This window comes from Mugil cephalus, chromosome 12, assembly GCF_022458985.1.
Source record: "Mugil cephalus isolate CIBA_MC_2020 chromosome 12, CIBA_Mcephalus_1.1, whole genome shotgun sequence".
NCBI lineage: Eukaryota > Metazoa > Chordata > Actinopteri > Mugiliformes > Mugilidae > Mugil > Mugil cephalus.
This window is the reverse complement of record NC_061781.1, coordinates 25,783,438-25,808,763: the sequence shown is the minus strand read 5'-3', so window position 1 is coordinate 25,808,763 and position 25,326 is coordinate 25,783,438. Positions and strand designations below refer to the sequence as shown.

Here is a 25,326-nt window from a genome sequence, read left to right as displayed (position 1 = left end):
TGGAGAAAACTTCACAAACATTAGGTGAACACAGACAACACAGAGGCTTCCATATTTCCCATATATGGCCACATTTACAATTACATAAACCAGTTTACCGAAGGTAATTAACTGGGTCGCCAACATCCTCACCCACGATGATTTCTTTCTAGACTTCATTTGTTACAGAGCCAACCACTATCCACAGATTAATGTTACAGTAGAAGGCAGGATGCTGACTCACTCTTTCACCGACGGGACCAGGAGGACCAACTGAACCAGGGTCTCCACGTTGTCCTCGCTTTCCTTCTTCACCCTGAGGTCCGATCACTCCCTGGGAGCCTGGCGGACCCTTTGAAATTGACATGCGAATCAGAACATACACTGAAGCCAAGAGTCAAGTTTTACTTTTATCCAATTACATGTCCTTGTTTAACCCCCTGAGACCTGAACTTATATCTGGTCTGCGTTTTTATTTCTCCACAGTATTTGGGATCAGTAGGACGTAAGACGTATAAAAACTAAGCATCATCTTTGAATAGGAAAAAGTAGTTTTTGAAAAAACAAAAAACGATGTCCTCATATGTGGACACTGGAATTATTTCATTATTTGTATTATAAAGAAGTCACCAATGTGTGACAAAATTTAAAACTTTATTTTCTGAGCAAAGACAGAACAATGAAGTCCTAACATCCTCAAACGAGTACTTGCAACATTGTAGCTCGTTGTTGCTATTGATGAAAGGTATTAAATTTGCATGTTTTATCAAATTAGAAACTTTAATAAGCATAAGTAAATAAGTTTTAACCTTTGCTACCACTAGATGGCAGACTAAATCATCCACTAATGAGGACAATGGGTTTAAATGGATCAGAATAAGCTGCAATAAAACCTTAAACTTTATATCTCCACATGAGGACACAGAGTCTCAGGAGGTTAATCAATAAAACATTGATTTGGATTTTTTAATTTGAATCTTACAGGTTCTCCTTTTGGTCCAGCGTCTCCTTTAAATCCTGATACGCCAACATCTCCCTTTGACACAAAAAATGAAACAAGCGTGAGTCTCCAGCCCATTAAGCAACAGTGACCGGTTAAGTGAAAACACTGGAGCAATAAGTTTACCAGTTGTCCTTTGATTCCAGGCTGACCAGTGCTTCCCTGAGGTCCTGGTGGTCCAGGGGGTCCAGGATGGCCACCGGCACCTTGTGGACCAATATTACCCTATAAAGAGTTAAGAGTTGACCTATGTGTGTTCATGTAATTGACTGATACCTTGTTTGGGGTGAATAAATGTGCACATACCACTGGTCCTTTGGTGCCTGGGCCTCCGTCTGTACCCATGGGTCCCTTTGAACACAAAAGTCCTCCAGTTAGACACCTAGTGACCACCCTGATGAGCTATTCTGAACCATTACCAGAGACTTCCTTAAAATGTGCTGTATGTGGCGTGTGAGTATAAATGAAGTTAGACATTAACCCTGAGGCCAACAGGTCCTGCTCTGCCAAGGTGACCGGTCTCTCCTCTCTGTCCCTGTGGACCCTCTGGACCCCGGACACCCGTGGGGCCGGGTTGTCCCTGTCAAAGACAATCATCAAGCACAATTATTAAAGACAATCATTATCTCTGTGGCTTTGGTAAAAACCTTTGAAGAGCCCAACACTGTGGCCAAATAGTTCATGATTATGTGTTTTACTGTACTTGCCTTCATTCCTGGGGTTCCTGGGTATCCAGGTGGGCCGCTGAGACCCAGGGGACCCTGTTAACCAATAACAAGATGTGATGATGTAACTCAGAAAAAGTATAATAAAAATCAACTCCAAACATCATGCATGTGCAGCAGTCTAAACATGTTTGTTTGGTTATTAATGTTTTCAGTTCACAAAGCCAGTGAGTTATCAACAGGATCTAGTGTTTCTGGGAAGGTTCTCAGTCACACAGGTTGTGGTTTATCCAAAGACAAGTTGAAACAAGGGCAACTGGACTAGAGCAGGGTTTTTTGAAGAAGTTTTGTGAGTGAAATTATATTCGCTGGCTGAAAATGGGGCATTACAATAAAAATATTTTCCTCTGAGTACAGGTGAGTCTCTGGTTTCTGATGACCAACATCCACAGATGTTCCTATTAAAAGCCCGACTTCCCATCAGTCTTATAAAACTGAAGAAGCTACATGGACGAGTGACAAAATGTCTTCAAGAAACCCTCCAAGTCCAGCTGTTCATGCTGTCAACAAAAGCAACAAAACTGTGAATTCCAACTTACCATTGGACCAGGTTTCCCAACGTTACCAGGGGAACCGCGTTTTCCCTAAGGGACCAAAGAGTCATTAGAATTCACAAATGATACAATAAAGGAACATATACAAACACCTGAAGGTTTTACAATTATGTACTGATGCACTTTAAACATGTTGGACAGTGGTAGAGAAAGACAGATTGTGGAAGCAGATGTTGCGTAGTGTCGTCATCCTTACTGCTATGCCGCCTGGTCCAGAGCGTCCTCTCTCCCCCGGCATGCCAGCAGGACCCTGTTATTCACAGAGCGTGATAAATTACAGCCGTCCCCTATTTAATGCATGGATTAACAGTGAGGAAGTTCACAGGGACGTGTACAGTACGCTGCATGCAGCCTTAGCTAATTTAAGATAAGAGTCCATATGAATAATAAACCGCTGCTCCAGATAATTTATGAGTATTAGAAAGTTATTTTAACGTACCATGGGCCCAGGTCCTCCCATTGGACCAGGGGGGCCTGTAGCTCCCTAGAAATCCACCAGAAACACACTTTTTTAGTTGATGAGCATGACTGCATTCCAACATGACGTACAGGCTCTTAAGCTTGGCAGGTCATCATCAAAACCACGGACAGATTAAATATAAGAAGCGTTTTCTTCATTAATACCTTGGAACCAACTGCTCCGATTTCACCTTTTTGGCCGATCAGGCCACCGTGGCCCTGTGAGCATGAGAGACAAGAATCACTAACAAACTCTACTGTTTCTGTGCTGTGCATGCAGAGATGAGACAAAGTATTCTGGCATGAAAAAAAAAGTAGTAGCAGAACCCAAGGAAAATTAAATAAATTCACTTTTATTGGGGGATTTCTCTCTAATCTTGTAACAATTAAGGTTTCAGACAGTTTCTACTCACTCTGTGACCCTTCAGGCCAGGAGGCCCTGGTGTCCCAGGAAATCCTCTAGGCCCCTAAAATACATGAGAAGGAAGAACATTATTAATGATTCCTGAAGATTCATAAAACAGTCTGTATTATTGTTGGTATAGAGTTAACGAAGCTTACTGCTGATCCGGGGAATCCCATTTCTCCAGAATTTCCTGCTTTGCCTTGCTCTCCCTGTGTGAGGTCATGACAGTTACACAATACACATTTATATTACTGCAAAGGTTCAGCTGCAAACAAGAAGAAAACCCCACTGAAGTAAAAAAATACAGTTCTTCCTGCTTGTTATTTTATAATGCATAAAGATGTTGATGAGGCCGCACTAACTTACGTCTTCGCCCGGTTTCCCTGGAGGTCCCTCAGGTCCACGTTGCCCCGGAGTACCCTGAAAACACAGTCACACTGTAAACATGCAGCATCTACTCATCTCAGAGCACCATCATGGTACAATTTAAACTGTACCAACAGGATTTAATTATATGCTAAATCAAACGAGTGTCTGTGTGATTTGATCATAGACAGAAAATGTTCAAAGGTTCACACCATGTGTCCGGGATCACCAACATCTCCAGGAGGCCCTTGTGGCCCAGACTGGCCCTTTAAAGGAGGGGAAACATAGAAATGATTAGCGGGGAGGACAAAGGACTTTATAAAAGTCCATTCAGACATCAGTGACCGTGACAGGACAGTGGGAATGCTGAGAACTTACTGGTGAGCCGTTCGGCCCCGGCGGTCCTCTCGCTCCGGCCTCTCCCTGAAACAAGTTGCCAAATCAAATGAATAGAACTGAACAGAACAAAAGAGCATGAAAAGGACAGAAATAATTAAATGTGCTCTCTGAGGCTAGACCAACAAAACGACAAAAACAATGGAACCACCTACAGTGGAGGGTTTATTTGGGAAATTCATTTTTAATAAACTCTATGAACCTGTTTGCAAATATCTGTCAAAGCACAGAAGGACGTTCTTTAATTACTGCTCCTCCTCCACCACAACCACCACTTGACCTAATGTACGTCTACACGCAATAATCTCAGCAAGCAGATGTGTTATTCATTTTCCCAAGCTTGACTTGACTACAGGGTCATTGTGTGAAGCTTTGTTTAAGCACCATGCCCTTTACCAGAGAAGCTACAGCCATGATTCATCAGGCACCTACAGGCTCAACGTTACTGTGCACAGGCTGAACAGTTTTCTCAGATTGTTTCATCACTAGTTGTGTTTCTGCTGGTTATCAGGAGTAACATCAGTACCACTGCACCACTCCAGCTTCCAATGCTGCAAAGTGCTGCATCCTGATCTTAAAATGCACGATTACAATTTGTGACATTACAGTCAGTCAACTAGTTTGTTCTGCTGTTGGATTCACTAGAAACGGACACGAGTTAATAACTAAGAGACTTTTTCCTGATCAATTTGTGTCTGTGCAACTCTGAAACTTCAAGCGTTGTGTGTAGCGCCTGTAAGCTAATGAAAGTAGCACTAGAGGAAGAAACTGGTTTGGGGGAAGTAAGAGCATCTGCATGTTTGTAGAACTACAAAACTACACACAACGCTGCATAATAGTCAAAATTAAAGGACGGCTTTTTGACTTTTTGAGTTTATCATAGTCGATGACATTTTGTCTGTTTTCAGGCCTAAAATCAACATGGCCGCCTAGAACCAATCACATTCTTACAGAAAGATTCTTCTAAATATTGAATAAACCATTGAGTAAATTGAAAGTCATTTATAAATATATAAATATATTGTTGACATGTGATACATCCACAGTTGACTCACACATTAATTTATATTAAATAAGTGATTGTTTCCCTGATAAATAACTATGGAGTTTATAAAGACATGATCATAATGAACCTAAACATTATTATTATTATTTTACTTTTAATAAAAGCATTTGCAGGATATATCCCATGGACAAATGTCTATTTATGTCGGCTACATATGGGACGTCCTGCTTTTGTCCCAGTAAGACAACAACAAACCACCACACAATGTCTTTAATAGAACTGAATTAATTAACCTTTGTTTTCCGTATTGTGACAAGTCAAAATGTCTTTTATGTAATAAACTGACGGATAGTGAATCTTATACTAAAGACGTATCATTAAAGCCAGTGTGAGTTCGTACGTTGCTGTTCCTCTGGGCTGTTAACTGTCTACTTATCACTATCAGAGCTTTTACCAAACGAGAATCAAATATTTAGTTTTACTTTTGAACTGTTTTGCTGTCGTACGCAGAGAAACACAGACAGATTAACATAGTTCAGGTTCTTTCTTACCCTGGAGCCGGTCAACATGCCCTGGGGTCCTTGTTTTCCATCAAAGCCTTGAGACATCTGGGATCCCAGACCCTGAAGGTGGAACACATCAGGGCGACTGTGTTTAATCAACACGTTTCTCAGTAGGAACGAAGGAAACTCTCTGCATTATATAGTAATCACCACAGTTTCTCTTGTGTTTCATGCTCGTACACGCATGTCGCTGTGCACACAGTTTGTGTGTTGTGTGCAGCATGTTTTCATGCATAACTCACCCCAGGGTGCGTTGGATGTCCTGGAGGTCCTGGCTCACCGGGCTGACCTGGTACACCAGGCTCTCCATCATAACCTGCAGAGCCCCGCAATCCCTGGAAAGAGGAGGACGTGGGCGCTGATTTACTCGTTCCAAAAGCATTTTATAGTCTGACACACATTGACTTGTTTTTAGTCCTTATTTGTGGAAACTCTAAATAAGCACAAAAAAGTTAATAAATTTAGCTAAAATTCACAGTGTCCTTCCAGCCGGACACAAGGCTGTAACCCCAACTTTGTTTGTTCCTGAAGTATGAGCTGTCAAGTGCGTGCAGCAGGAAATCCATGGGTTATGAACTAATAAATCACCAGAGAAATGCTGCCCCCAACTTCACTGTAAGTCCAGCGAGAGCGGCACGTTCATTCATCACCCTGCTGCCATGTTTCTGCTTGCTAAGCACACTGTACATCAACAGTTCACATTACGCTTTGACCATTAGTCTCTTAACCTTAAACTAAATCGTAGTTTGAACTGTTTAATTTCTTTCTTTACTCTCACCACTTAGACTGACAGATCAGGGCTCGTTTTAACGACCCAATAATCAAGATTTGAATGTAATTCCCAAAGGACCCTGCAGGAATCATGCCACTCATATGATCAGCATCATTTTGCTACAGTATAATCCACAGATGCATCATTTCCACGTTTGTTTTATGTCTGTGAGGGGCGACGTACAGGCCTTCCTTTATTTCCACGAGGTCCTCTCTCTCCTGGTGAGCCGGGAGGTCCCTGTTGGTGCAAACAACAAAATCAATGTTGCATTTGGCATGTGTGTACTGCTGAAAATGTCACCGCAACCCAGTCGGCTGTCGGACTTTACTGCAGTGCAGACGTCCTTTTAAGGTGAAGGTATGCGGGAGGTAACTGTCCTCTCATGCCATCTAGTGTCAACTGAGGTAGATGAACATGCAAAAAAGAAATAAAATGCGACGCTCACCATTGGTCCAGGGCGACCTCTGATACCGGTCACCTGCAGAGAAATGAGCAAACAGCAGTTAGAGGGAGCGTTTCTTAATGTTGTAAGTTTGTTCACAGGTTTGTTTGATGCAATCACTCACAAGTGGAACATCCCCTGGTTCTCCCTTCTGACCCTGAACAAGGAGACAGAAACAACACAAACCATCAAGCTCAGTTCAGTTTTATTCATGTAACTTTAAACATTGTCTCATGACTCGACATGGTGATAATAACAGTAAATACATGATGCAGCAGCAGCAGGATTAAAGTGGGACCTACCTTGTAAACTCGGTTTCCACCTGTGAGGAGGAACAGACATAAACACATGTATTATTTGATGGTTTGAATGTGTCGTCGTGCATCAGCATCAGAGCTGAGACGTACAAGCAACAGACTCATCCGTTTGTTATCATCATTATGGAGGATAGTCAAGGTAAACAAAGGCAAATTAGTTAATAAATTCAATTAATGTGGTGTCATTGTCTCTGGCTGAAGAAGAGATTAAATAACTGGCAACTATCATTACTGTTATCCACTCCAACTGGTGACAATATGGAGTATTATTTTAGGTTTAATTGTGTCAAACTGTGAACCTCACCATAGGTCCCGCCCCCACCGGTGCTGGTTGTATCGCTCTGGCACACGGGGCAGCACTCGCCCTCTGGGATGAACATCTTCTCACAATTACTCAGCTCATCGCACTGGATTTCATCACAGAGGACCTGCCCGTTGTCACACACGCAGATCCGGCACGGCTCTGGCTTCCAGATGTCCTTGTTGGTGTACACCTGGCCGTCTGCACTGCAGCTCATGTCATCTCCTGCAGCACAAAGAAGCGGGCGACACTTTAATTTGTGTCATTTCAATGCATAAAGAACGACAGAAGCAGCCCGTTGCCAGTTAGGATACATCCGAGCAATTCCTGAATTACAAATATGACAAAAGGTTTTACATTTAGAACATTCCCCCTCTCGGTTCAGGTTGTCTCTATATACACTGAACAAGAAGTAAAGTTGCTGGAATAACTCAGAAAGTTTAAGAAAAGGAAATTCTGCAGAAAATATCCACGTAAACTCAGAATCACCTCTGCTAGTCGTCAAAATATCAAAAGCCAAGTGGGCAGAGCCACAAACTTTATCAAGCTTTATCGTCACAAGTGCCCATGAAGTAGAATGCAACAACACAGGACAACTAAACAAAACAAACAACAAAAAAAACGTTTGTTCCTAATGTGAAATGCAGATTTCCATCATATGCTGCAAAACTCTGTGAGAAAAGAAGAAGAAAAAAGGGAAAGGGTCTGGAAAACGTGACCTGTTGTTGCAGTTAAGTCTCCAGCAGTTAGACATGAGATCATTTCCTCCAGAGTCTCAGACATTTGAGTCATGTTCAGGAGGGAAAACCTGCAGCCACCTATGCAGCAGATGTGTTGTCCCAGGAGACCCATTAACCTCTTTGGTTAGAACGATGGTGCCATACTGTGGTGAGGGTGGGCTCATTCATGGTTGCACCAATTGAGGGCATCATTTGAAAACATTAACAGTCAAATGAATGATTGTTTGAAGGCCCACGTCACAATAACACTGGGAAACATTTACCTGTTCCCAGTGTTAAACAGCAGGTGGCAGCTCTGAGCTTCAAACAGCAGGTAAGGCAGGTTTAAACTGCTACAGGAAGAAGAAAGTAGAAGAGAGGAGCCCTAAAAACTAATGAAGAAGTGCATGTTCCAAGAACTAAAACCCAGAGAAGAGACTGACTCCATTCTACCTCCTTGATGGCTCCAAACTCCTCCAAGCTAAAGTCAAAGATCTGGAACAGTGAGGTAGAAGAGGCTTCACAAGTCGACATGTTTTAACATAGCTCAGGTTTACGGCCTAGTTTGGACAAAGAACACAAGTTAAAACTAATAGAAAAGTGGAAAAGTTCAGACTTTTTCTCACAGCCCAACGTACACTTAGTTTAACTTTTGTATTTCTGGGCGGATGAACCACTCACAAATACACAAGAAGACACAAAAGCTGATGTGCAACTAGACCAATCTGGCAATAAGACTTTACTGGAGTTGTGCTCCCTTATACTCCTCAGTACACGGCACTTTCCAAACATCTTGCATGAGATGAGCTAAGACTCTGAGGGATCAAATCTCAGCGTTGAAGTGCAGGTAGACTGAGGATATGAATGATGCATTACAGTTCAACCTGCCTCAACAGGATCACATTGGTAATTCCTCTAATCAAATGAAATGTGAGGCTTGTATGCTGTACAAATGCACCGCGTAATCAGACAATCTTTATCTCATTTTTTTATAATCGTACAAGGAACGGATCGCAGTGGTTTGGGTAACACAGACAGCTGCATAGGAAATCCTTTTCCACATGTTAAAACAACTCCAGCATGTTTTATTTCAAGTATGCCTCTTACGAGCTGTTGTGCAAACGTTCTATTTTAAAAAGTCACGTCCACTGTGCACAAAAGGCCACAACTATAACTATCTCCCCCCTCGATGAACAGCAGCCTGAGCTCTTTATCTTCGTGCTTTGCCCGAACAGCTGTGTGTGTTTCAAAGATCAACACCAGCAGATTGAGCCCAAAGTGTTCCGTCAGTCACAAACCCGACAAAGCGAAGCGTCCTTTTAACAGCCACTGACATCCCGCTGTCTAAGCGCTCGCATTTCAGAAAAAATGAAAACCAGTGCCCGCTGGAACGCAAAAGTGCGTTTCTTGGTCCATTTAATTTTTTTGCTTGGACTCATCAGACTCATCATTCATCTAGAATAAATACAGATTTCACTCCAAAAACATTGCTTCACAAGAACAAACGCAGCATTTAAAAAGACCCGTTCTGACTGGGTGAATTTCTTCTTGTTCTTATTTTTTCTTTAACCTAAAACAAAGTTGTTGAAATCACATGGGAGTAAATGTTCTCTATTTCTTTTTGGTCACACTGTGGACGTCTGTCTGTCCTCAGAGCTGCAGCCCCTTTTTTTGTTGTTTTTCCTGTTGGGCTTAGAGACATTTCAAACATTGCATATTGGGAAAGTTTTACTGGAAGAGAAGTGCGGTTTTTAAAGTGGTCTTAAAAACCCTAACTGGAAGCCTTGATGGGGAGGAGGGGGAGGAGGAGGAGGAGGAGGAGAAGGAGGAGGAGGTTCACTTTTTCCCCTCCTCTTAGCTAATTCGTTGCAGGTTCTGCACTTTTCCACAGACGCCGCGGTGAAAGCGTGGTTTGACTGTGACAACGGTGTAAAGGCACGTTCCCTTCCTCCTCCTCCTCCTCCTTGATCCTTGATCAGGATTTTCCACTAGTCAGCTAAGAGGGCAGACAGTTTCCTCTCATGGTTTTTTCAAACATGGAGTCTGAAGTTCTTCAACATGACTCATGTGATGTCTGCTCTGCAACTATCATTCAGTTGCACTCACCAGACGTCCGATAACCGAGATTCCAACATCTTTTTACCACAGCATGCATCACGCCTGAGGAGGAAGCTGCATGTGTGATGGAGCTGGCAGATGTGAGACGGCTTAGTTTATGGATTTTCCTCGGCTAATATGGAAATACTCATAATACACTGAGAAGCTACAGTGGCCAAAAGTCGAAGGGTTAGAAAATGACCTTATGGAAACAATGAGTCATTTTAAACTAGATCTTTCATTTCCTTTAGGAAAACAAAGATGGCTGCAGGCCCTGAACCGAGGCCACACTCTCATCTCATTTTCAGAAAGCCAGTACCCACTCTCATTGCTTCATTGCATTCAAAGTAAGCTGCCCCAGCTGACACAGTAAATACCGAGAGGAGTACAGTCCGACTCCCAGTCCAGATGCAGATGAGTTATAGCTGTCGGGGGGGGACTCTGCAGCAGCTCCGTCTTCCTGCTCTAAAACCCTCGGTGTTGTGGGCAAACTTAAATCTTCCCTCTGTAAAAGACCTTTTGCTCAACCTGTGTCTGGTCCTCTGATAAAGCTGTCCACAAAAACAGCTGCTCCTCCAAACCTGGACTTGTCTCAACTCAAAAACAAGTCGTCTTTAACAGGTCGGTGAAAGCGTCCTGTCTGTTTAATATTCATGGGAGATCTGCTGGATGATGTTGACGGGGCATGAAACCTGAAAGAACGCTCTAGTTTCAACATGCTCCTCACCTTGGCTCCCCACAAACAAAGCTCTGGATCTGGAGGGAGGGGTGGGAGGGTCAGGCCAGGAAAGTTAAAATGAATAAGTAGCTTGGTGATTACATGTCGAGGCTTTTCCATCAGCGGGCCCCTGTCTCCAGTGGGTCTTCCCCCTCTTCTAAAGAGGCAACCACAGTCATGAGCTCTTCCCTTCCCATGTAAAGTCCTGGGAGGGTTGTGGTCCTCCTAAATTACACATCCCTCCTCCTCCTCTTTATCTCGTGGGCCGCCTGTTTTCTGTTGACTCAGACTCGATTCTTTTCCATCTCATCCTATCTCTTTTTTTTTCTTAGAGGAGAACTGGTACAAAACCAAACTTGGATCGTATGACAGTGATATATGTGGCCACATGTAATATACAGTATATGCGGCCGTGAAGTTGTACAACAGCAATAACTTCACCGTTCTGATCAAACCGGTCCTGTGTCTTTGTGGCTTTGGAAAATTGCATTTACTCATTATGAAGCAACAGACAGCAGACAGAGAATAATTATCTATGGTTAGAGAATTAAAAGCTGATGAAAATGCTACTGAAGACCTGGACTCTCTCCTCAGTCGAGACTTTTATTGAGGTCAGGGTGAAAGTTCAAAACAGGATATTTTTATCTGGTCAGGCATCACAAGCATCTAAAAAGAATCAGGTGGAAAATGTATGTACTTTGTACCGTAGAGCAGATGTCGTCCACATACGGACTCAAAGCAGAACATGATTTGCCTCATGGTGCATTCAAAGTACCAGAAACCCGACTCACACGGGATTGGTTTTACCTGTGATTCAAATATTACCCATGTTCGAGTTTCATGTGGTGCATTCACACAGGATGAACAAACTTGGTGTTTTACTCAAATTTATGTTGTTGTGGCTCTGCTACTTTCCATCTCACCCGATGTATCAGAGATAGTTTTAATTACTTTGCAAATTATAATGGACGATAAAAACATATTTTTGATACTATTTGTCCACCAACAACCTGCCAGTATTTAAATCAGCTCCACCTTTACAGATGAACACATTAATGGTTGGTTTAATGGTTTCATCCTTGGTCTAAATGGGTGAATAGTTCAGCAACATCTCAACTTTGCTCCCTAACATTTGTCCAAACTTTGAATTACAGCACATCCTTCATAATTCAAGTGACAAGAGGCAGAAAAAAATGCATCAACTCTAAATCACAGAGATGTTGATTCACACTGGATTAGTATTATCAATTAGTATTACCTCTGTTTTACAGTGTAATTTATACTTTACAAATCATGGACACGGACGATTCGGGATTAAGATCAGAGACGACCTCTGTGATTATTAGAAATATGTCCCCAGATTAAATAGTCACGTATGAATAGGGCTTAAAACGACAACTCTCTGTCTGTGGAGTCACTGACAGCAGCTTTTTGGGTGCATATAACTCAGGAATAGTTGAAACAGACATATGATTGGTGGACACGTAAAAGTCAAACAGTTATCATGTCATGTGACTCATGCCCAACATGTAATGACGAGCTCTGGACGTCAGCTTGTCACCTCCTATCACTTCCATCGGAAATGGAACTGTTACTGGATTTATCCTTCTGATCAGAAATGTTTTTTATTTAAAGACGATAATAGAAGATAGAAAGGGGTAAAGCTGAGAGATGACAACCTGAAACCGTGAGGATGCCACTGGAAATGTCACTGTAACAGCTCAACGTTACGTTTAGAAAGCGAAATCAAATGTAACAAATTCACTTGTTACACTCTGAATATTAAAGGAAAATAACTGAAAGGGATAGTTTTTTGGACACGTCATGGCCTGTGGTGGCGGGGGCATCGATAATCTCTGGGGCCCTCGAATGCACCACCATGGTGCTGCTACTGCTTCTGGTCTGTCTTTTCTTCACCACATATCTAATTGCACAGTGGGTTAATGCATCATTTACAGTCTGATGCTTCATCCAGTGATGCTACAGCTCATCTCTAGATTCCATTTCTTAAATCTTGGACAACTGCAGTAAACTCTGCTCTTCTGATGCGTTCTAACAAATCCATCCAACTTGGCGTCTACCGGCCGCAACCTTGTGAATTTAAAGTTTAAGCACAAACAACATGATGAAATGTTTTTAACTACATAAAACAATCCAACAGACAAAGGCGTTAAAGCAACTATAAGTTTCCCAGCGTAGATGTTTGATTTAAACCTTTCACTAGCTCCTGGTTCGCAGTCAAACATGTGGTTTTCATATCCTCTCAGGACGACTCCAGTTGCACATTGATCACGATAAATAAAACACACTGACACAGTGAAAACCCAAACGTGAGCAATGTGCACACCACCCGTCCTACCTGTGCTCTGTGTGAAATATACACATATACATATGCACAGACGTACATTAACCCTTAAAATAATGTGTTAAAAAGATGCCCACATCTTTTGGTACAAATCCAGGCCATGTTTATCATCTAGCATTGGTTTTCACCTCATATCTGACTTGCTATGCATTTATATCCATGTAAACACTGTATCAAATGTTATTTTTTGGCCCAATAAACCTTTTAGATTTGAAAACAATTCTCATTTTTATCTTAAAAAAAAAACAACAGTAAATTGAGCCAAATTCCATCCACAGATCAACCTAAAACTTTTTCTATGATCTATATTTTCTTGGCAGGTTAATATTTGATTCTTAACAGAACAAATATCTCTTTCAGACTTTTGTTGTGTTAAAATGTCTGTTGTTGAGCATATCATCAAATCTGGCCTGAACACAGTATCAGGGTTAAATACTGAATCAGTCAAGACGGATGTTCATGTTCATCCTAAAATGAAGCACGTTTGTTGCTTCATTAATGATTTAAAATATGTTAATATGAAGAAAAAAAAAAACTTTTGGATGGCTCCTGGTTTTTTAGCGGAAAAAGAGGTGACGTCAAACATTCCAGTTTACCCGAGTAGACTGTTAACTTATACAAGGGGTCAGAGCGCCCTGGTGTTTTACATCAACTAAGCACTCAGCCAGATGTGAAAGAATAAACTGTGGATTCGGGCTCAGAGGAACTCGGAGGAAAGTTGTTTCCAGCAGAAAACTGTGTGGCTGCCAGATTAAAACGCAGAGAAACATAATGAAGGCTAGTGTTACAGGTTGAGCATTATTGGGCCTTACCCTCTCGATACATGTCTCCCATACTCTCAGTAGCTTTGTTCCACGTGGAAACACTTAGAACAAAGAGGAAATTGGTTGAAAACTGTCAAAGATCTAAATGACTGTGTAATAAACTTCTGATTAAAGGGTTTTAATTAAACCGAGAGATTCTTGTTCTGGCAGATTTAGCTTCTTCTTTCTTGATGGATGGAAACTATACGGGCCAACGCTACTTAGTGGTAACGTAAGGCAGCTGTGTTTAAATCAAAATTAAATAAAATCTCATTATGCCCTGTAATAAGTCCATTCTCACTGCTCTAAAGTAGTAATCGACTCCCCAGCGATTCCAAGGAGGGTTTGTTCTTTTAGGATGATGACTGTTAGAAAAGGATGAATCCTTCCGGATGAAGTTATTAATAAAAGTTTGAGAGTGTTGCACTCAAAGTTCAAAGGTCAGAGGAAAAAAGTCCACGCATTCAACCTTTGGTATCGAGACATTTTCAGATCAATGTGAAAATAATAATAATAAATATATATAAAATGCTGTAAGAGGAACTCCGCTCTCTTCTAAATGCTGAGTGTTTATCTTAAAAAAAAACTCACATTATAGAATACGTATAACAGCAGTGAATGGACACGAGCATTTTATTACTTCATTTTAATTTTTTGCTCACAATTAAATACAGACTGATACAAAACGCTGTATATTGTTAAATCACCGATAGATAAAACTGTAAAAATAAAGAATCCGTGAAGGGGACGATGGCAGAAGCCTCTAAAATAAAAAGCAAATCTGAAATAACGTGTACGGCTGCATGAGAAGCAGGATTCCTGGGTTAACCGACACTTTGAAGCTTTAAAATATGTGTTTTCACATCTGAACACATCTGTTTGCATTTTCAAACACAGACTATGGCACAAAAATGTCTGCATCCTGCTCAGAGTGCACAACACTTCACAATCTGAAGTGTGAGGAAGTGTTTTCATTTTGAGCGTTTACTCGCTCGCTTGTTAAAGCTGAATGAACACACGCGCTCCACCATCATCATCCTTCAGGTGGAGAAGAACCTCGACTTGTTTTATGAGGAGTCGTGAGTTTGTGTACGAGGAGCGACTCAGAAGGTGAGAGAGATTTACTGCCTCTGCTTTTTGTCTGACCTCAGCGTCACAACACTTTAAGGACGCTGCATCCTCTCCTCAAACCAAATGGCTGCCGGAGGCTCCTTTTGTGTGTTTGCTCACATCCCGGCCTCCTTCTCCTCCTCATCCTCCTCCTTCTCCCTGACGAACCACGCTGTATCTTTACATCCTTTTTCCTCCGTTTTTATTTCTTGCTGCCCTCTTTTTCTTTTGGGGCCTACGTTTAAGTCCCCCTTGCTCTTTTTGTCCTTGTCTCCATTTTGTTATTCTAACAGTTCTGAGAAATATTGCAGCTGCTCGTCTCGGCCGCGGCCAGAGTTCAACACATGATGTGTACAAGCCATCAGGCGAAGGATCTTCTCCCGTAAACATTTACATCTAGACCTGGACAGCGTGGAGTGAGCTCACACCGTCCTGAATTCATTTACAGCATGTTTACATTAGACTTTCAGACTTAGACAAGTTTTTTTTTTTTTTAGTTTTTTACCTAGAATATCTAATAATCCCAAACGTAGGTACGTCCCAAGCCTGATAGTAACAACATTAAATGCAATCAGTGCCACTATGGAACCAACTCCTCTTAAAGAAGATAAAGAGGAATTCATGATGTCAAATACAGACTCATAAAGTCTAGTTCAGCCAGAGATTAAACCTCTACACTGCAAAACAGCTTCACTGGAAAGAAGCAAAATAGTCTCATATTCAATCAAATCATCTTGTATTAAGAAAAAGTACTTAAAAGTACAAAGTTATTAAAATAAGCACAAAGTTCTTGTCTCTGAACAAAATATAAGACGCATTTCTTTGATGCAAGGATTTTTTTTTAGATCACAGTCCTAAAGTAAAATCAACCTCTACTCCAGTGTTATGGAAAGTTTTTTCGGGAAGTGGAGGCTGAATCTGTATCGAACATCATGTCGAAGCAACAGTTTAAGCCAAAAAGATCCTACAAAACATTTTTAAAGTATGCTTTCTTTGAACGTCTTCCATTATCCTCTGACTTATTTCCAGGTGAACTACATTCAGAGCTCCCCTGCTGCTTCCCAGAGTCATTTATTATAACTCGACTAAGAGCGCAGAGGCAGAGCAGCTTCTCCTTTGTGCAACTCTCCAAACCACACGAGGCTCTCGATAGATTCAGTAGACGTCTTATTTCTGCAGAGACAGACGGTGCAGTGGCTCCGTAGCTTTGGTTAAAACTGAGAAGATAAGGGGCCGTAGAGAGAGGCGGGGTCAGAGCCGGGGCCCCTTCCCCGTGGTGATGTCACTTAAGCTGCAGCCCCCGGGGGCACGTTCAGCGTTTATCACTTTCTCTTCATGGCTGAACGCAGCCCTTCATGTTTACTGCAGCCTGCATTGTTTTGTAAATGGTGAAGCCAGAGAAGGAGGGTGATGAGGTCAGAGCAACAGTGACCTGATGCAGGTCAGAGTTAGAGTCCTTCACTTTCCAGAGGCTGAGTCTGATAATTAGCAGGATAACGTAGGCTGCACATATATGAAATAAATATGCATTTACAGCCTCCATTTTCATTAAACATCTGTCCAGCTGAGATCTTCTTCACAATCAAACAGCAAAGCATCTTTGTTTGTTAAGTGTGTGCATTATAAATAGTGATTTGAAGTGTAATTGCAGTAAGTTACAGTTCCTTATCCCTCTCTTTCTCTGTGTCTCTCTCTATCTGAATGACCCATTTTATCTAATGACACAAGTATGAGGGGATAGAGGGCGGGAGCCCATGTCCTTGTGACACAAATAGACGCGTCCACCAATGAAAAAGGTTTTCATTAGAATCTTGATCTTGAGCTCATTCCTGCTTCGTCCTCGGTGCCAAGCAGAGGATTTTTCCCTGGCAGATCTGCTGCAGCTTGTTTGCTGAACCTCCTCCTTTCTATTGGACGCATTCTTTGTTCAATATGTCATCAACAGCTGTGTGAGCAGCATGAATCTCAACAGTCATGGACCAGGACCAGGAAAACGATCGAATCTCAGAAGTCTTCCTTTGTAAGGATCCCACAAATCACCAGCTGACCTCATTTTAATAATGTGTTATGGTAACTTTTGTAGTGTCAGTATCAACGCTGCTGTTTGTCCCTGATTAACTCAGCTAGAAGCTGCACATTTGCAGCTTTATGTCCAGTCAGATGTTCTGATCTTCAGTCCATTCGTTATTGATGACAGGGCTGAAACATGTGCAGGTCTGGAAGACATTCCCTCCCAACATAACTTCCTGTGCTGGAGTTAAACCCAGCCTGGTGCCGCGTACAGTGAAGTCATGTCTCAAACTGTCTCTTGAGTTTCCCTTTTTGCAACTTGTCACTAAATAAACAGCATCAGTGCACATGTGAAACGTTACCGTGGCCCACAGTGGAGTACACACATGTTGACATACGACTTAAACAGAATCCTTTCACGTTCTAACTATTGTTTTTCTCTTCTCAGACTCCGGCTCTTATCCTCGGCCCCTCCTCTTCCTCCCTCCTGTTTTCTCTTTCAGTGTTCTTTCCACTCGGGTCCTCAACTGTTCCAGTGCTTTTTTTTTTCCCCCTCAGCCCCCACGCTTCTAATACATAAAATTATGATGAAATCATCCCATGTTTAAAGCCCCCCCCCTCCCTCTAAACACCGGGGCCACATCAGTGAAAGGCTTAGACCAGGGAGGGTGCATGTGTACACAGAACCCAAAGCCTGTTCTTAGCGCTGCAATTTAGCTCAGGTAAATAAAGACAAACATGAAGCGCAGTGCTCTTCAGACTTTGTAAACCTGAGGTACTTGTTGGTGTGGAGCTGGTAAGTCAATCCTGAGGGAAAAATGTCTAAACACGACAGTTACTGTCTTATTCTGTGGGATCCTGTTCCTTTGGGCGAAACCCATGTGGCTTTGCTTTCATTTGACGCACGTTTACAAACTGCCAAACTGTAGTTTGTTTGAATGTTTATTTCCATTGGTACGGGCAGCGTTTTAAGGCCTGCACACTGTAAATCACAGCAGTTGTTGTTCTTCTGGTTGATTTGCACCAACTTTCCACCGTGTGCCACAAACACTCACTGACAGGCTGATATAAAACATCATCTCTGCTGCCTGGACTCGTTCTCTCTTTGGCCGTTTCTCTGAAGAAGCAGCAGCAGCAGCTTTTTACCCATTTGGTGAAATCATCAAGGTTAAATGGTGGCCATGAGTCACCGGCAACAAGCAGACATTTCCACATCTCAGTGGTCTAGTGGTCGGGCTCAATGTGAGATGTGTGTGTTCGGGGACACTGACTGGACATCAGGGCTAGGGAGGGAACGATCTGCACAGACTCACATTGTGTTAGAAGAATGCTCCCTTCTCTTCAGTGAATAAGTCACTACCCTACTGGGCATGTTCTCACTCTGACACATACCTAAATAAGAAACCCCAGTTTTGACGCAACAGGTCATCATCCAATGAAAAGCTCATTACTTTTTTTCTGCAGCTGATACTGCACCGCGCATCTGCTTTGTGCACCTTTTAAACATGACGTTTTATGAAAAATCACACTGAGATCTGGGAAGGAATCAAATACTCATCATGTGTTAAAACTCTACAGTGTTTACCGAGTTTTCTTTCTTGACATAAGGTCCATTCATCCTAATAAAGAATGCTTTTGTATTTTAAGATTTTTCCATAGATTGTGGAAAAGTCTCGACTCTGAGCTTCAAAATATACAGTCCAACTGCGTCAAGACATTTATGACAGTAAAGAAAATCTGAACCACATCTTACGCATCCCGTGCACAGTCAACCTTCGATTTTTAACAGTCTGTAGTAACATAAATTCCGCTGCTTCGTCTCCAGAAAGGACCACCTGGACTGAAAGTACCTCAGGGCTTTTCACCGCACGTATACGAGGCATTTCACCGTTAAGTCAATCAGCTGTCTAACAACTTGTTAAGAGCCTAAACACATCTCAGGCCGCATCGCTGACTCTCGTCACCCAACAACATCCATGTGGCCGCGCTCGCCACTGCAGCTGTAATATACACAACTCTGCTACAACTTGGAATTTCGGTCGAGCCGCAGCCTGCAATTATGGCTGGCTGTCACCATTCTGTGGCATTTAAATGTAGAGCTCACGGATGTCGAGCACGACGCTATCACGTTTTTAAGAATTTGTGGCTTTTAAAACAACGGCACATTAAAGCAAATACGATTGCGTTTCCCAGTATCTTCTTTTTTTTGCTGAATCATTACCTGTGCAACAGCATTTCATCACAGACAAATGGATTCCCAGATGGGATGTAACAGCTCAGGAAATTGGATGACTTAAAGCAGTTAGAGTGGTCTTTGAACCAGTCACTTGAGGATAGATAGAGAACATGTTCGGAGGGAGGGCTACGTTACACTAAGAGCTGCCAACCTGCCGAGGATAAGCTCCGGAGGGCAAACGTCCTCCTGATCTCCTGGAAAAACTACAACCAGCTGTATCAACACCCACTGCAACAGACTGCACACCAGCAACATCTGACTCCTCAAAAAAAAAAAGGAGGTTCTGTTTGTTTTCGTGGGATTTCAGGGTGGATGATATTGGATTTTAATTGTTGAGAATGATAATGTTTGGCTAAACACTAACAATCGAGCCTGTCTCACGCTGATTTCCTTCAAACCCCACATCTCCTGGTTGTAAAAGGAGTACACTCTCAGCCCATAAAACCACCACAAACACAACAGCCACCAGTCAAGACAATTGAAAGCAGCCATGCTGCCTCCTACACTTCTGTGAATAAGTGCACGAAGGACCATTATATCCGAGGGAATGACGGAAAAGCTTGTTTCATTTCACAGGCGTTTGAATTTGCATTTGTTTGACGTGGAGAAACCTAATCTGAAAAACCAAATACTAATCCCAAAACAGAATAACAGAAAATGATATATAACACAAAGTCCAGTCTGGTAATTTGTCACTGGCCATGAGTATGTTTTCTAAAATATGACACTATTTTCAACATTTTTCTTATTCATAGTTTTATAAGCTGCATCAGAACCACAATATAAAGGATCAACTGACACGGGTTTGATCATAGACTGTAAATAAAGATGGAAACTTCTCCTGTAAAGTGAAGCACAAGCAAGTAGAGCTCCCCCTGGTGACTGGAGGCTGCAGTATAGGTGGTATAAGCTCCACCCCCTCTGTGTTAGTGGGCGGGACTTGGGTCAAACTAAAACACTAAAATACAAGTCAACTTTTTTTTTTAAATAATGTAGTGAATTATATTAAATAATATAATGCTGATGTGTCTATTTTTCTGATTATCTTCATTTTAGCTTAGTTATTTGACGCTATAGAAACAGGATGTGACCTGTGCAAGGAAGTGGAGACACGTCGTCCATGTTTAAGTGCAGCCTATGTTTTGTACCTGCCAACAGCAAAGTCTAAACTCCAGCCACTTCTGTCTGTTTAATTATTCTCTTTTCAGCTATTTTTGCCTCCATTCTCTGGTTCTCTGGTTCTAGTCTGAGCAGCACGTTGCAATTTAGAATGAAATGAAGACAATTACAGCGGTTAGAGCCAGTTTCCAGCATTTCCCTCCTGTCCTGTCATCCTCCTGCATGGACCGGCTGAGAGGATCACAGGACAGCTGGGTGGGTAAGTGCCAATCAATGCAGGGACCAGGAGGAAACCTGTCAGGAGGACCTATAATTGCACATGCTTTGAACAAACTGTAACTTGAACCTATGGATGTACAGGAGATTGGACGTCACTCTCAAACTCTTCAGTTAAACCATGAGCTGGTAGGTTTCACATGCTCAAATCACCTTTAAGGGATATCGACACATTATGTTCAGCCATTTAACTTCCTCCCCCTCCATTTTTTTAAATATATTTTCCAGATACTGCCAAAGAGACTTTTTTTTCAACATCTGGAAATCATCCCTCCGCCCGTATCCTCCATTTTCTGACTGCAACAGTTTGGTTTATAAGTAGTTCCCATGGAGGAGTCCTCACAGACACAAGCTGCATTAAAAGTCCATCAGCTCCACCAGCTCAGCTCTGTGGCAGCTCTTCACAACAGACAAATGGTAAAACTCCCTTGAACGTGTAACTCAGGACAATTTGAGAAGTGGTGCGGCCGACCCCCTTTAGCTCTGGAAGAAAAGAGGCGTGTAATCAAGTCATAGCTCAAAAATGCAGCATGTGTTTCCAATCAAATCCGTCTGTGGACCTGGTACAATTCACATGTTTGGAGTTTCAGCTTTGGTAGAAAACAGCCCATTTGTTGCCATGTCAGTGATGTGGCAACAACAACTGGAATCAATTTGGGATGCGGAGTGACCTCATGTTGATTCGGTTCGGTTTGGTCTGGAATATTAGTTTTTTGCTCTCTGCTCGTGTGTTTTCTCCGAACAGGAAAGATGTTCGGAGCCGGTTTAAGTTTTGGCTGAAATGAATATTAGGAAAAAACAGGCGATGATAAGACAAATGTATCCGCTAACTAACTCCAGAAAGTCACTGGTTTCAGAAAGAGCTGGGTGTTGAGTCTCTTTGATGTGAGACGCAAAGTGGCATCTTTGAAGATGTTTTATAGCTTTGTCAGCGTCTGGGAGGACACACACACACACACACATAGAGGCATGAGTTGTGTGTGTTTCTGAGGCTGTGGGCAAACACTGATGTTTTGTGTTAATGGAGTATTTCACTTCTTGCCATTTCTTTCCATGTTCACATCCTTTAACCCTTCCCCAAACACCGCTGATCACGTCTGCTCCTTCCACAGCTCCTCCATGAGTCCTGTGCTATATTGTTTTATCCTGCTAATCTCTGCTGGCGTCACCATTTCCAATCGTGAGCTTAAACTCAGCTCCTTGATCTCCATTTTTCCCAGCTCGTGTTCCTCATGCGAGTGAACGTGCGTGCGCCACACATGTGCAGGCATATGATTCCAATCTAAAGCTGCACAACTGTACTGACAAAATATGCGTAACATTTGCTTCGAACATGTCGTCGGCCTTCAAAGGAACTTGTTTGGTTTAGGAATTCCACCAAACTCCCGACCCCTCTGAAACCGTGCCAATGTGAGATACTCCAGTTTCCAGAGCTGGAAGATTTACTTTATATGTTTGGATGTACTGAAGAAAGAGAATTGTGTTGTTTTTTTTTTTTCCTATGGCCACACAAACTATTAAAGTCGAGCGGTGTGAAAAGCTTTCCATACGTTGTGTTTGAAAAGCCCCCTCACAGACTAACAGGCGCATTGTCTCAAAGTGCTGGTGAACCACATTTTCCCTTAGTCTGCAAGATCCACCAACTTTCCGCTGTTTTTCTTTGGTCGAAATGCAATCACCTCATCCACCGCTGCTCCATGGAAAGAGGCCTGCAACATCACTGTGCTGTTCATATGAACCAGCACTGAAAGAGGCCGTTCCTCGACGAGGACGAAGATCTGCTTCCTAGAGCTTCTAAGAGCTACGAAAGATAAACCTCGCAGGAATCCAGAGCCATGTGCTGTTGTACGTTCTCATATCTTCATCAGTGTCCATGTTATTTGGTGAAAATGAACTTAACTGCAACACTGTCCTGATCGCCCTATTGCATGAGCAACCACCACAGGGTGGCGCAATATCTTCTGCCGCTCTATCACACAATAGTCTCTGCTTTATGTGGAACTGGTCCTACAGAGAGAGCAAACTATGTTTTTTTTATTTTTTTTTGTCACAATAATGAGAGAAAAACTCAAATTCAGGAGGAGACACCACTTTAAATAATTCATATAAAGTGAATAAATAAATCATTCTGCAGTTCTTGACTTCACACTCCAGCAGGAACCCATCACATGAACTATGCTGTGCTCAATGTGGCCCGTGACATCATAAGCAGAAACAGCAGAGTGCATGTAACGAAACAAGAGATCAAACACTCGAGCTGGAAAAAAAAAAAGAAGAAGAAAAAAAAAAGAGGTGGAAACACAGTTCAAGTAAAACATGAACACTCAGGTGTTCCAGCCTTTGGCGTCGCCAGCTAAAGACATCAGCAGCTCCACGGTCTGAGTGACTCAGAAAAGCCAACAGCATCTCTGCTTCTCATATCACCTCACATCTGCCCTGAATTAACATGTAGCCTGTGTTCCCTCAGAGGCACGTGAGCCTGTGGTGCTGAAATCCTCTTTCACAGATGCACAATTCAGTCCAGAGGAGAAATAAATGGTCTTGGTGACGCCTAATGAATATTCCAAAGAGCTGGAGTGCCGCAGGAATTATTCAGAACTGCAAAGGTGCTCATTTCCCTCCTCTGCACATTTTCAGCGCCTCGGGTGACATCACTTGGAATCACTGACAGATGTGCTCAGGATTGTTTCCTGACATGCAGGGCTTGTTTGGCAATCGCAGATAATTCAAACTAGAGATGTTCTCATCTCCTTTAAATCACGTCTAAGCTACAGAGCAGACTCTTCAATGACCAAGTAAGGTTTGCCTCAATCACCCACACACCAGAGATGCTGTGTTTGGACGAGTCACAGGACAAATCAAGTTGTCATGTACAAAGAGAATTCACAAAAAAACAAAAACACCCAAAGACATGGGATGCAAAATTAGTAATAACCTTATGCCTTATCTTAAGTCATTCCTCCCTAACACAGAGCACGCGTTAAGATGTTTCTGTAATTAAGTTCCTCAAAACACAACCAAAAAAAGCCTGTACAAGTAAACTCAACTTCTTCTTCCTCAGAGTTTGCACAAGGCTAAAAAGATTACAAGCCAACACTTGAAGGTCAGCCACCTTCACACATTTTAACCAACAGCAATTAGGTGTTAAAACAAATAGCAGATGGCTTCACTTACCGCTGTTCCCATCTTGACATGTAACAATCAAAAGCTGAGCCACGGAGACCACCAGAAAAAGGAAAGTCCTTAAATGCACAAAGCTCATCATGTCTATAAGAAAGACATGAGCCTTCCCTGTGTGCAAAGCGGGGGGAAAAGGATGAAAAAGGAAAAAAAAAGGTTGCTCAAGTTATCACTGCACCACCATGAATACGAGAGTGCCTCTCCGTGTTAGCAGCAAGCAGACCCAGCCCAGACTGCGTGAGTGCCTTTTTTTTTTGTGTAGTTACAGCTTTAAATGAGAAGAATGCTGGCGAGCCTAATTTTCCTCCCCCTTTTGTCAGCCCTCTCCCATAACCATCCTCTCACAGGCTGTTGTGGCTGTGGGAGAACTACACCCATGTTCACGACTTCTCATAGTTTCAAGTGCTTCTTGCTGTACCTATCTCAGAATGTGATCATCTTAACTGACTCGTGCTAAAAGGAACCGATAAGGAAAATTGACTTTGCTGGTTTGAAATGTGATTTTTTTTTTTGTGTGTGTTGCTTTCCTTCTGAAGTGGTTGCAATGTAAGATCATAAAAGTGCTGTTTTATTGCAGTCTCTGGGGCACCAAACAAGACTCCCAGTAAGCTGAGGATCCCTTTTTACTGGGCAGTTAAAAACAAGAATAGAGTTTATAACTGGTATGTTAAAGAGACGCATTCACAGATTCAATTCAGATTGTTTGCTTACAGAATCGTGCGTCTGAGTAAAATGCACAGAAAGAGCGATAAAAGCGACGGGGAAAGTTTGCGACAGTCACGGTGGGTGGTCGGGAGGGTAGGTGGGCATCTCAGGGAATCCAGGGGGTAAATTTAGAGAGAAATCAGAGGTCAGCACCTCTTGACTTACGGTGGGAACCAGGAATCTGCCTACAGAGCCGACTGATTAGAGTCCAATACGTGAACTAAAAATAAAATGCACCATGACTGACCTTTTACCACTGACAGGATACTAACAAATGTGAGGATATTTAGCTTTAAATTTTAACTTTTTAGGTTTGTTGCAGCTTTTTCTGCTTCATTTAGACCTGAAATTTTGACAACTACTCATTTAAAGACGTTGGGATTTCCAATTTTGCTTTTGCATCAAAATAAACAGTTTTATATTCGGGTTCACATTGCTGACTTTAATTCTAATATACAGTGAAATAATCCCTCCTATTTGTAAATCCTATTAATCCCAAACACCTAAAGGTTTTAATCTTATTTTAAAGAAATGAAGATGAATTCCAAACAAATGCTTGGGACTCAGTATCTAGAGTATTTACCAGTTTGTGTAAAATCCCACTCCTGAGCCAGGCTTTGCTGCACGAATCTAAACCTGACCTGTATGACAGGAAACAGCTGTGTGCCATGTTCACAAGGTGCTAAAAGCGTGAGGTGATTG

At 42.2% G+C, this 25,326-nt stretch overlaps 1 protein-coding gene across 1 annotated transcript in view; it reads right to left on the bottom strand.

Annotated features, from left to right (window-relative positions):
- The window catches only part of col5a2a (collagen, type V, alpha 2a), a 36,206-nt gene extending 12,031 nt beyond the window's left edge, over positions 1–24,175 (bottom strand). The window contains exons 1-23 of the mRNA XM_047601408.1: positions 23,914–24,175; positions 7,290–7,511; positions 6,971–6,990; positions 6,793–6,825; positions 6,672–6,704; positions 6,410–6,463; positions 5,697–5,789; positions 5,443–5,514; positions 3,868–3,912; positions 3,702–3,755; positions 3,490–3,543; positions 3,279–3,332; positions 3,131–3,184; positions 2,883–2,936; positions 2,698–2,742; positions 2,455–2,508; positions 2,244–2,288; positions 1,687–1,740; positions 1,461–1,559; positions 1,286–1,330; positions 1,106–1,204; positions 962–1,015; positions 224–331 (exon numbers count right to left, since the gene is read on the bottom strand). Coding sequence (XP_047457364.1) covers positions 224–331; positions 962–1,015; positions 1,106–1,204; positions 1,286–1,330; positions 1,461–1,559; positions 1,687–1,740; positions 2,244–2,288; positions 2,455–2,508; positions 2,698–2,742; positions 2,883–2,936; positions 3,131–3,184; positions 3,279–3,332; positions 3,490–3,543; positions 3,702–3,755; positions 3,868–3,912; positions 5,443–5,514; positions 5,697–5,789; positions 6,410–6,463; positions 6,672–6,704; positions 6,793–6,825; positions 6,971–6,990; positions 7,290–7,511; positions 23,914–24,004 — 1,536 coding nt within the window. The 5' untranslated portion in view covers positions 24,005–24,175. The remainder of the gene's footprint in view (positions 1–223; positions 332–961; positions 1,016–1,105; positions 1,205–1,285; positions 1,331–1,460; positions 1,560–1,686; positions 1,741–2,243; positions 2,289–2,454; positions 2,509–2,697; positions 2,743–2,882; positions 2,937–3,130; positions 3,185–3,278; positions 3,333–3,489; positions 3,544–3,701; positions 3,756–3,867; positions 3,913–5,442; positions 5,515–5,696; positions 5,790–6,409; positions 6,464–6,671; positions 6,705–6,792; positions 6,826–6,970; positions 6,991–7,289; positions 7,512–23,913) is intronic.
- Between the last annotated feature and the right edge of the window lie 1,151 nt (positions 24,176–25,326).